General features: G+C 36.8%; 1 protein-coding gene across 1 annotated transcript; it reads left to right on the top strand.

The window, feature by feature from the left end:
* Positions 1–155: 155 nt before the first annotated feature.
* Positions 156–10,558, top strand: LOC121381229 (soma ferritin-like). The gene is made up of 4 exons (XM_041510447.1): positions 156–381; positions 6,425–6,571; positions 7,238–7,363; positions 10,206–10,558. Exons 1-4 carry the CDS (start codon positions 283–285, stop codon positions 10,347–10,349), a joined length of 516 nt encoding a protein of 171 aa, XP_041366381.1. The 5' UTR covers positions 156–282; the 3' UTR covers positions 10,350–10,558.
* The last annotated feature ends 2,080 nt before the right edge of the window (positions 10,559–12,638 follow it).

A 12,638-nucleotide genomic window follows, 5' to 3' on the forward strand; every position in this document is an offset into this window, starting at 1 on the left:
ACCTAGCACCTACAACAGTAACTGTTGCTACCGATGTGTTTAAAAGTAATTAATGAAGTAGACTATGCGCACCTCTAACATAATGAACCCGCCTGACAAACGGATTAATTTCATTGGTTAGAGCGCACGACAATTTTGAGTTCTCTGCCCTTTGGTTATTATTAAATTTTGTTATATTTTGTCCCTTATATAATATAAGTTGTGTGAACACTTTTGGCCAACGTTTAAGGTTTTTAAAAAATTATATTATTATTGAAAGCATTCCATATATTATTATTTGAAATGTCTTTAGCTCGTCAAAATTACTCCGAGGAGTGCGAGGCTGGAATAAATCGTCAGATAAACATGGAGTTGTATGCGAGTTATGTTTATCAGTCCATGGTGAGAACAAGGGGAATAAGTTACCCTCGTGTACTAATTTAGTTTTCTGACGACAAAAGGTTTCGCAATCACCGATAGCAAAACATAATGGGCCAAATTTACAAAACCTGTCTATAATCTAATACGCGTGTAACTACATATATTCGTGAACAATAATTCACAAACGCCATAGTTGATGGTTTTTTTATGCCAAATTATGGCTCTACACTTATGACAATATTTGTTTTTACCTAAATATTAATATCACTAGTAATAAGGCTTCAATTACATATGTATTTGTTGATTCAGATGTTTGTTCATGTAATTAATGTATATTTATGTTACTGTTACTGCAGATAAATGTATATTATATTGTTATTTTTGCTCTGCCCATATTCGGGTGTTATACAAATAAATTATTCTTATTCTTATTCTTATATTTACAAGGCTTAAAGGGACATTCCCTAGTTTCAACCCGTGAAAATTAACACTTAAAGGAAACATGTCACGTGACTTATATTTGGCACCAACCATGTACAATTAATTATAAATTGAATCACCTAAAAAAAAAAAAAATAATAAAAAATTAATTACTTAAAATATCTCCGTAACCCCCCCCCCCAGATACGAGCTGTTAGCGGAAATTGCTGATCTTTAATGAGCAGGGCAACCACGAGGCCCGTGACGTCAGAGACGCATCGCTTGATCTGAAGCCTTACACTTAAAAGCATTAGTCCGTATCACTCATAAAGAATCTAAGACTTGCACAGCTTACCAAAACAATGAGTGTTCGTTCGCAAAACGTTTTGCCGTATCAATTTGAGCTGTTAGTAAATGAAGAAAGACACATATTTACTTACAACAGTGATACTGAAGAAAAAACGGATAGTGAGTCGGAGGGTGGAGAAACCAATGGTGCCAGACCAGACCGGTGCCAGACCAGACCGGTCGACCAATTTACAGCCCGGAGACAAAACCAAAACCCGGATGCTACTGCCGAGGTGTATACTGTTCATATTTAGCATAAAGATACACCTCGGTATGATGTATTTAAATATGTGAAAAATATAAATGTAGGACAAACCTTTTTTTTTTTCTTTTTTTTTTATAGAAAATATCGCATTTTTCAGGTTCGCGCTGTACATAATGAAATCTGTATGCACCGTGTAACCAAACGCTCTAAATTACGACAAGGCGCTTCACTTTCATTAACCTGACTTGTAAAACTTGACTTGAGAGTATAATCAACTTTTTAACTAAATATATACTCTTCAAAAGAAGAAACGCAAAACCACATTGTCGTAACATTTGGAGAATTGATTTAATTATTGAATGGTGAGTCCGATAATTACCAAATGTTGCAGGATTGTTCACAATTCACTCTAGTCCATTGTGAGTAAGTGATAGGACACACCACCAAGGTCAAGGTCATCTGGAGTCAATACCGGGTGTGGCCTCCGCGTGTGTTGACAACTGCCTGGCACCGCCTGCCCATTGAAGCAACCAGAGTACGGATGACGTCCCGGGGGATGGTGGCCCACTCGGCCTGCAAGGCTGCTGCCAGCTTGGGCAGGGTCTGGGGCTGTGGTTGTCGCTGTCGGAGGCGTCGGTCCAACTCGTCCCATAGATGCTCAATTGGGTTCAAATCCGGTGATATCGATGGCCAAGGAAGGACATTAATGTTGTTGTTCTGTAGGAAAGCCGTTGTGAGACGTGCTGTGTGAGGCCTGGTGTTGTCATGTTGGAACACTGCGTTGGCGTTGGCCATAACTGGAACGATGTGTGGCCGGAGGATCTGGTCAATGTAGCCCTGTGCATTCAGGTTGCCCTGCACGTGGACCAGGTCAGTTCTGCCAGTGTGTGAGATGGCTGCCCACACCATGACACTACCCCCGCCGAATCTGTCCACTTCCTGCACGCAGTTTGCCGCATAACGTTCACCACGATGCCTATACACGCGACATCTTCCATCATGACGTCGGAGCAGAAATCGGGACTCGTCACTGAACCACACCTGTCTCCATCGCAGTTGAGGCCATTGTCGATGAATCTGGCACCACTGCAGTCGGAGTCGACGGTGTTGTGGTGTTAAGATGACACCTCGAACTGGACGTCTGGCACGAATTCCTACCTCACGTAGGCGGTTCCGTACGGTCTGGTCAGATATCCTGTGGCTGTGGAGGTGGCAGTAGTCGATCGTTCCCGAAGGTGGCGTACCCGGATGTAGCGGTCCTGCCCGGGGGTAGTGACCCGTGGTCGACCGGATCTAGAGAGGTCACGTGTTGATCCATGTTGCTGGTAACGGTCCCACAGTCTGGAGATGGTGCTTGGGGACACATGGAATGCCCTGGCAACGGCCGTTCTGGATTCGCCTGCGTCTAGTCGGCCGATGGCATTGTTTCTCTGCGGTTCACTGAGACGTGGCATGTCCTGGATTGTCAACTGTCGGCCAGATACAGAGGCCAGGCAAGCGAACACCCTGCACTTTTATACTGTTGGTGTTCATGTTGCACGTGCAGACAACACACGTGCAGTGGTGACATGGTTTGCACGTGGCTGCGTTTTTGCGAATATTCACATTTTGGAACTTTATTGTACAGTAGCTGCGTTTTATCGAATGTAACCGTGGGAATGTGTTTGGGACATGCAATGACCTTATATTGACAAAGCATGAACCGGTAGGAAACATAAAATCGGAGTTATAACCCATTTGTACCCTTTTGCGTTTCTTTTTTTGAAGAGTATATTTCAATTTGCATCAATAGAACGAAATGGGGTTATAGTATTTTTCTGTCTTAAAAAAAAAGCAGCATATTATTAGGCCTATTGGTAGGGTGCGTTAGAGTAAAAAAACTACCACTCACGATACCCAAGTGATAATTTTCTTTTCTTTGGTACTACGTAATTGGTCAGTTTTGTAATTTTAGACGGGAAAGTCTACTTAATCAAGGGTTTTACAGCATTATTTACAGTAATGAAGCAGGGCGGCTGATAATGTCCATTAACATTGTACTATAGGCGCGACAGGTTACGCCACAATACCCTGTGATCTTAAAAAACTGGCAGTATTTTGTACGCATGTCTAGACCGTGGTAATCACTTACCTGGTCGATACCCTGCAATATACACCTGCCAATCAGGAATCACATGTGCAGGCCACGGAAAGAAAGGACCAATTATTTAAAACAACACTTCGATTCTCAAGTCAGCCCGTGGATGAAACATAATAGTTATTTTGACACCGACAGTAGTGGTTTATTTTGTATTGAACTTCGTGTTACTTTGGGGCTTCTGTCGATGAGGAACGTTTTTGTGACGTACTCCGCCCAACGATTAAAAACATTTAAAATTATTTTTGTTTTTTACACGTTTTTAAAAAAAAAACATATTTAAATACATCGTACTGAGATGTATCCTCATGCCAAATCCCATGTTTGTATATGCCATATTTAATTACTTATTGACGTTTCCTTCTTCGGACGGTGAATACAGATTTTGTTATGTAGGACTACAGTCCTAACATGAAAAATCTTTTGTTTTCCAAATTAAAAAAAAAAAATTATACCTTTTTGTTTTAACATATAAATACATCATGCTGAGGTGTATCTTTGTGCCAAATAGGTACAATATACACCTCGGCATTCGCAACCGAGTACTGTTTTTGTCTCTTGGTAACGTTCGGGCTCCGGGCTGTAAATAGGCTGACACCAAAGTACTATGCAGTGTTGGTGTCCAATCTTTTGTTTTGCGATAAAATACACGTGTCTTTCTTTGGAAAGCCGTAAGCCACGCAGTACGGCACTGTTGGACTGAAAAGATCGTAAGCCCCTTACTCCATATATAAACAGTTAACAACAATGGAAGAGTACAGAGGCTCTGACATCACTTCCCTTTTTTCCGAATGCTCACGAATAAATATGCATAAATCATACTTTGATACTGATTAGCGTAATTTCTTCATTTTAAGTTAACTACGCTTATTTTATTGTTATAAACTTATTTGTATATTATTTTATATCATTTTGCTTTTAAAATGAGCTATAATATGGTCTCGTGACATGTTTCCTTTAAGTTTAGTTAATCTACAAACCTGTAAGACATTTGGATAAAGTTACAATTGATGGAAACATGAGTGTGACTTTGAAATGGTGAAATACCCTCGAAAAATACGACTAAAACTCGACTCCATAACTGTTACTTGTCAGATGCACGTGCGTTTTTAAAAATATGAGAAATGCATTTTGTGGTATTGAAAACACCAGGGTGACCAAAAACACTTCGAATGTATGAAAATTGATAATCTAAACAATACAATCTAAGTTAAGTATGATTTAAGTTATCAAAAACGGCTATACTAGTAAAACATATGCGTTAGTGTTTAAAAACTAGGGTATGTCCCTTTAAACACCTATACTATAGTCTGTGACCATCCCACAGGGATCTAGTTCATCAAGATAAACGTCTCCGGCACGATATTTATTATTATGATGTTTATTGAGGTCCAATAAATGTCAAAAATGTTTTAAAAAACGGACCGTAGTTACTAGTACCTTGGTGAACTACATGTTATCAATAGTATCATGCTATGGAATGTACTACAAGTTATTTATTTCTGAGTCAATTGTTTTCTAAATTGGGAAGACAAATTGTTACCAAAAAACATTTAGTTTTCTTCTTAAAGGGACACGCCCTAGTTATGGCTAGTTGTTAACCATTACAGTGTTGTTTTTCGCTATTAAACCCATTTTTTCACAAATAAAATTGCACTTTACTTACATTTTATTATTTAGAATACACATTTCCATTCACCTGAAGTGCTTTTTGGTAATCCTGATGTTTGTAAAACCACGAAATGCATTTTTTGTATTTCTTAAAATGCCGCACGCACTCGAGAAAAAAACGTTAAGCAAGCGAGGTCCAATCTATTTTTAGAGGGAATCTTCCTGTGTAAACGTCACAGATGTTGGTATACCATGTGACCATTATCATTTTGGTTTGGTTTGTTTTTTCATGCACGGTTCGCTTGTTCATTTGTGAGATATTTCTTCACAGATAGTGAACATTTTCAGTAACAATAAAGTTCAGACAAGTAAGTGTCTCAATACAAAACGTTACAAACCCTTAAAACCAATAATTTTGCTAAGTCTTACGATATCTGGAGAGGGGATACAACCAGGACAGAACAGTTGGAACATGTCCAGGAGAGGTGAAAGGAACGCACCCCAAGTCTGTGAAATTTGTCGTGACGTAAGCATTGTTGTGCTTTGAGTGACATCTACCGGTGACATCAGAATACTAACTTTCAAAATTATTTCAAGCAATTGGGGCATGGGGATTCCCATGGTATTTATCGATATAAAACCTGCTTTTTCACTCCATTTGATAAAAACGTGATCCAAGTGTGTGACAGGTTTGTAGATTAACCAAATTATAATTTATTTTCGCTGGATGGAACTAGGGTGTGCGGCTTTAAAGTCAAATAGAACAGAAATTATTTACAAAAAATATTTTTGTACGAAGATGGGATGGACTGTTTTTAAAAACTCTTTCTCATAAATCTGGCCTGATTAAGTGAGTGATAAAGAAATCTTGGCATGAGTTCAACCCATACCCCCCCCCCCCCACACCACACACACACACACAACACACCTTTCAATGGTTGGGGTTAGTCATTAGAGCCTTTGATATCGTTTCTTTTATGTAGTTGAAAAATATTGGCAGTGTTACAGACATTTTCAGTAGGTCTATTGTTCATATTTTCTCTTTGGCTTACTGGGCATGTTTTAACAAGAGATGAATCGATTGCTGTTGGGTAAAATCTGAAGATTCCTAGGCGTAAGCTCTATGAGCAAAGGAGCAGACATTGTATCAGGTGACTGTGACAGTGTCAGACAGTTCCAGAATGATAATTTTTGAGAACTGCCCAAAACACCCCATATTAATTGGCTGGAGGGTATGGCTTGCATGAGGTTGATTAATTATTTCTTATATTACCAAACCATTTCACTGTTTTTAATTGTTATTACCACATATTTTACTGTATAAAATTTCATTTTGTCACCAGGCATTTCACTTTGACAGAGATGACGTAGCATTACCCGGTTTCTGCAAGTTTTTCCGACATCAGTCGGATGAGGAACGAGAGCATGCTGAGGATTTGATGAAGTATCAGAACAAACGAGGTGGACGTATCGTCTTACAGAGTGTGCAGGTTGAAATTCTTAAAACCGTGTTTATTGTCTATGAAAATTGGGGGATGTGGACAGGAAAGTAGTGAGGTGTATAATTATAAGCATGAACTTGAAGAGAAGATGGTGGTGGTGTAAGCCAGTAGGCACTGAAAATCACTTCTTGTTACTTTGCTATATGACAGTTAAATGTGGTTTCAATGGATGGCTTTCATGTTTTTACATCTGTTCACAAAGTGATGCTTTTTTGAAGCACATTTATCTTACATCTAAACCATCATAATTAAGTATAACAGTTGGAGGTGACATGGAATTTTCCAAAATATTTTTAAGTTTTCTTTTTTTATTGATTTTTTTAATACCGTTGACCAAAATTAATAATAACCAGTGTTAAAATATTTTTTAAAGTACAGTCATTCTGTTTTTAGTCATGTTGAAATCACTTAAAAAGTTGTATTTGTAATTTTGTTGGTTCACAAAAATATCAAATAAATACCCTTGATTAGTTGGAAAGACAGACTGATATTATGTCAATGTATGTTATATATTCATCTGATACAACTAGTAATAGACTAGTTAAAAGTTGGATACTATGGTGAGCATACTGACTAAGTGAAGTGCATTCAGAAATGCCCTGACCTTGTTTCATATGTTTGTAAATGTTGGATATTTCTTGATTTATGTCACAGAAGCCAGAACGAGATGAGTGGGGGTCTGGGTTGGAGGCAATGCAGGCGGCTCTGGCTCTAGAGAAAAATGTCAACCAGTCTCTCATCGATCTACACAAAGTCGCAGTCAACTCCAATGACAGCCACGTAAGTATAATATAAGAGCTTGTAGTCTAAACACTAGTCGTTGAAGACTTGTCGACTTAAAATCCATTACAAATCCATTGGCCATCGGTGAAGTCACTAGGTAGGGCTTGTAGACTGTAAAATCTGCCAGCCATTAGTGACATGATTAGTCACTTGTAGACTTTTAAATCCACCAGCCTTCTATGATGCAAATAGCCAGGACCCATTTCACAAAAAGGTGTAAATTTACGTCTACGACTAGCACTTACGTCTGCCGTAGATTTATGTTTACGTGCAAGAAGCACCTTATTCTCAGAGACGGTCGTAAATGTAAATGTAATTTAGTTGGACGTAAATCTATGATTTAACACTCACCGGAGAAATAAAAAAAAAACCCATTAGAAACGATGGCTACCGGGTAAATAACAAATGCGCAAAACTCAATTTCGTTTGTCGTCTGCTAACAATAACATCGCGAACGGCGAACCATGACATTTTGGTATTGGTGAGGATCCACGTTTTGGTACGAACTTGAGGATATTTCTTAAAAAGGAAAAGATAACTCAGGAGAAATTGGCCGAGTCGAAAACATCCGTTCGATCACCAACAAAAATGTGTTAAATCCATGGGCGTTCGCCATTGCAAACTGCTTCAATTATTGGAACTGCTGCCAGTTTTTGTAAATAATAGTAAATAACGGCGATCGTGCGTGATTTATTATATGAACACGACTTACGTGCAGTGTTAGTTGTAACTGGAGGACTCTTATATTTACGTCCATCTTTACACGTAACTTACATTTTCAGTGTTTTATGAATAGCTCTTCAGTCGTAGATTTACGTTTATGTGTAAAACTAGACTTACGATGTTTTGTGAATATGGGTCCAGGGCTTTTAGAGTAAAATCCACAAGCCCTCGGTGAACATAGTAGCTGGGACTTGTAGACTTTCTTTAAAATCCACTACTGTGACAATAGTCGTTTTAGGTATTGCTACAGGTAAACCATTTTGTAAATATTACTGCATGGTATGGTATTGTCAGTCTATAAATGTTTTGTTTCCGGAGCGTATCTTTATCAATTCATACAAGATCATCAAATAGAGCTGGGCAGTATACCGTGTTCGGTATCGGTATCATGTCAATACCGATTTAACATATCAAACAAATATCAAAATATTGAAATTTTGGTATTGAAAAATCGTTTCCTGCCATTTAGTAAAGTGCTAACAATATATCTGACGAACGCAAAATGGGTTGGGTATAAATCAGACGAGAGCCTTGTGTATGGAATTTAATTTTATTTAGATGAAATTAGCGGGTGAACCATAACTCAGGCATGCATTTAAAGCAGAGTATACCAAAAATACCACTCTATCGGCACCAATACTGAACCTGAAATTTCAATACTGCAGAGCTCTATCTTTGCATGTAAGCACAACTTGGGATAGCTGTGTGTAGCATACTATAACTACGTCAAAGTGACCTACTTTTCACGCATGACTGGACATGAAAGGAGAGCCATATATTCCATATCAATTCATATATGACAGTGTTCTCGCTCCATTTAAGCTATTCCATTTTGCCGCCCTCCTTTCACGTTCCCCGCCCTCCTTTATTTTTGCGCGCCCCTCTTTATTTTCCAGCAGCTATCTCCGCTATTTCCAAATGCACTTTTTTCCACACAAAAAACAACGATCAGTCTGCACACTGGACATCAAAGGAAACAAGCCGCGTTGTGTACAAAAAAGCAATTGACGAAACATTTACGACAGTTACCATAACGTAATTTAACAGTATTTTTAACAGCCTCTATTTTGTCCAATATCTGTATCCATTTGTATGTTTGATAGACACAATAAAAGTTATATTTTATGTAAGCAATGAAAACATTTTATTTTTTACAGATTCGGCAATCTCCAATTGAAAAAAACCCTCTTATTTGGCGCTAAATTTGTCACGAGATCAGAACGGTCATTCTGTCTTTTGTTTCCACTAACTATCGTTTGATATTTTGTCCTCAGTTGCAGATATAATTGGTTGAAACATGATTTTTACTTTCTGTTATTCTGTTTATTCAGCAGTTCTTTATAAAATATTGTAAACTTTTCATTTTGAGGGATATGAACGCTTATAAAAACAACGGAAGTGGTAGTGTTTATCATTAAAATCATTTATCTTGAGTGCCAAATAATATATACACCGCCTTTACAAAAACAAAACTACTTTTTATCAGCTGGTGATAATATTTTATCACAGCGATCGATTCATTTGATGAAGATGGAAATAACAAAAATGTATCTGACATTAGGAGATCACTTTACAAACATCTTTATTGTTTTTCGTATATCTTGAAATCTTTATTAAAAATAATAATACTAAAACTATGATCGGTCCAGCACAACCGAAACTGCCCGTGAATGTCAGACCAATATCATCTTCGGTTCAATTAAAAGACAAGGATTTTTTATAAACCCCATTGCACTTTTTTGTAGGCAAAATAAGGAGTATGTCTTTTCTCAAAGTCTATCTACACACAACAATATGATAACCAAACTACTCCCCCCCCCCCCCCCCCCCCTTTTTTTTCTTTTTTTTTCTTTTCGTTTATTAGTGGTTTTTGGTGGGGTTTTTTTGAAGGGTGTTGTGCCGACCGGCCGCCCTCCTTTAATTTTCACCCAGCGAGAACACTATGATAATCAAACCTCACATGCATGTACAACTTGGGATGGCTGTGTTGTGTACCATAACTAGGTCACTGTGGCCTACGTTTGATGGGCGTAACATGTACCTCACCGATACTGTTGTAAAATATTGCCACAGCAAAACTGTAAAGGAATTTTTAAAATTGTTTCACTGATTTCAGATGAGTGACTACTTGGAGGACAAGTTTCTAAAGGAGCAAGTGGAATCCATCAAAGAGATCTCCGACTACATCGCCAACCTGAAGCGAGTAGGACCGGGCATGGGCGAGTACGTCTTCGATAAGGAAACTCTACAAGAATCTTGAACTTGCAAGAATTCTTGTCATCTGGGTGTGCTAATCTGACCTCAGAATTCGGTCGGTCCAGTCAAGTGTTTACTTGTCTTAGTTTTCTTATCATTCGTTGTCCATTAATCTTATCTTCTTTATTACTGATCGTCGAGTTATTGCCAGTTTAATTACCATTACTTAAACATTAGTCTTTTGTTATTATGATATTAAAAAATATTCTCTTTTGTGATGATATGGTATATTTATTACATGGTTTAGAAAGATCTAACCTTCTGACTACTGCAGGCGAGATATCTCGCCCGACGTCACGTCAGTCGATATACTGTACACTGTATACAGTGCATTCCCCAATTCATATTTCCCGCCGTTTTGCACACGACACTCACCGGAAACGGAAATATAATTAAAGAAAAAAGATTTTTTTTCAAAATAGTGGTTTTTGTTTTGATTTTTTCAATTGAAAATACCTTGAAATTGCCTTGGTTTTCGGCAAGTATTTTCGCTTGACAACAATGGCGGCACGTCGCGGTAATTTTCAGGGATCGATAGCTGATTGTAACAGCTAATTTGATAATAAATTTGATAGTTTTACCAACAACGAAAATGACCAAATATTGCAATATGAATCGTAGTTCGGGTTTTAAAAAAAATTCTGGTCAAAAAATCACTGTTATCGGGAATAATGGACATAAATACTGGACAGCTGGCCACAAATGCCCGTAAGTAAACGCAACTTTTTCGATTTTTTGCCTAATTTTAATCACCCTTAGCCGATCTAAAATAATAAAAATTACAAAAAAAACACGAAAATAATACTTACCGATTCATATATGAACTTTATTTCATGTATTTATGAAACATTTAAGTGAATATATGTGAGTAAAAATTATAAACTTGTACCCACTCAACGTGGATTTTGTTAAAAATTAATCCAGTAGTCTAAAGGTTAAGAATCATTTAATGGATTAAAATGTTTATTCTTAGCTGGGTTTTTTTTGGCTAAAGTGAAAAGATTGTCTAATAATGCTAAAAATCTCATACTTGAATAGAATGATTCTCATGTTGAACATAGGGCATGTTCTAATGAATTGATTCCATATTAAATACAGGACATTTTCTCAGGAATGAATCTCATATAAAGTGCAGGACGTTTTATTAATACATGAATATCATAGTAAATATAGGACATTTTCCGATATTAAAATCAGGACATTGTTTTATGAATGAATTTCATTTTTAAATATGTACCTTTTTAATAAGTATTCTATTATCAGTTTTCATGACGTGTGACTATCATACTAAACAAATCCATGAGATTAATCAGTTTACTTTTCTTGTTATTTGATGATTATAATATTTTACTGCAAGTTCTGTCATCTGGCATTAGTAAAAACAGTCTAGTTAGTCTTTCAACTTTGTTGTTGTTTATTAATGGTTTGAGATGAACATTACAACTCAGGGTTAGATTAAATCTATTTGGGTTTTTTTTTTACATGTGAAAACACTCTTTGTTGCAGTGTTTAGTTACTTGAAAACTTATATTGATGCTCTTTAGTGTCGAGATGTGCCACATACTAATTATGAAAAAAAGTTATTTTACATGTTACTGGTTATGTTCTTTTTCGTATTTTTTTTTACAAACAATCAGAATCCTTCCATATTTGGGAATAATTTACATCACTGCAGGAGCAATAATGACCAGTTAATGTTTAAGTATTTAGTTTTTTAATTTATCATTCTATAATCTTACCGACTTGGACATGGTGGTTGGTTAAACATGTGCATTGATGTGTAATCATTATTATTCTGTACCATATTGTTGATTAATTGATGTTAAGATAATTGTGATTCACCCAACAGTAATAATGAATTTCCATGTGTAGCTTTTCATATCTGCAATATTGTTGTCCTAGGCTAATTGGATGAAACTTATAATAAATGTAATAAAATGCAAACAGAAAATAATGTTTTTTTTTTATTTCTTATCATGGTGTTATTTTTGAGAAAACTAATCAGAGCGTGGTTCATTACATTCTTGTCACAATGGTGTTACTTTGGAGTAATTTGATGGGGATTCATTATATTCTCATCACAATGGTGTTACTTTAGGGCTGAGTTCATCAAGTCTTGTGATGAGCACCTGCCAATAAGAACATGACCCAGTTTTAAAAATGACTCGTTGATTCCTCTATTCAGTGCACAGTGACTTTGTTATTTGAGTATTAGATACACATTTATATCACTATTTTGTACAATGTGCAACAAATGTAGTTAATAAAATATTTTATTTCAACTTTAGTTTTA

Source organism: Gigantopelta aegis, chromosome 9 (assembly GCF_016097555.1).
Source record: "Gigantopelta aegis isolate Gae_Host chromosome 9, Gae_host_genome, whole genome shotgun sequence".
In the NCBI taxonomy this organism is placed as follows: Eukaryota; Metazoa; Mollusca; class Gastropoda; order Neomphalida; family Peltospiridae; genus Gigantopelta; species Gigantopelta aegis.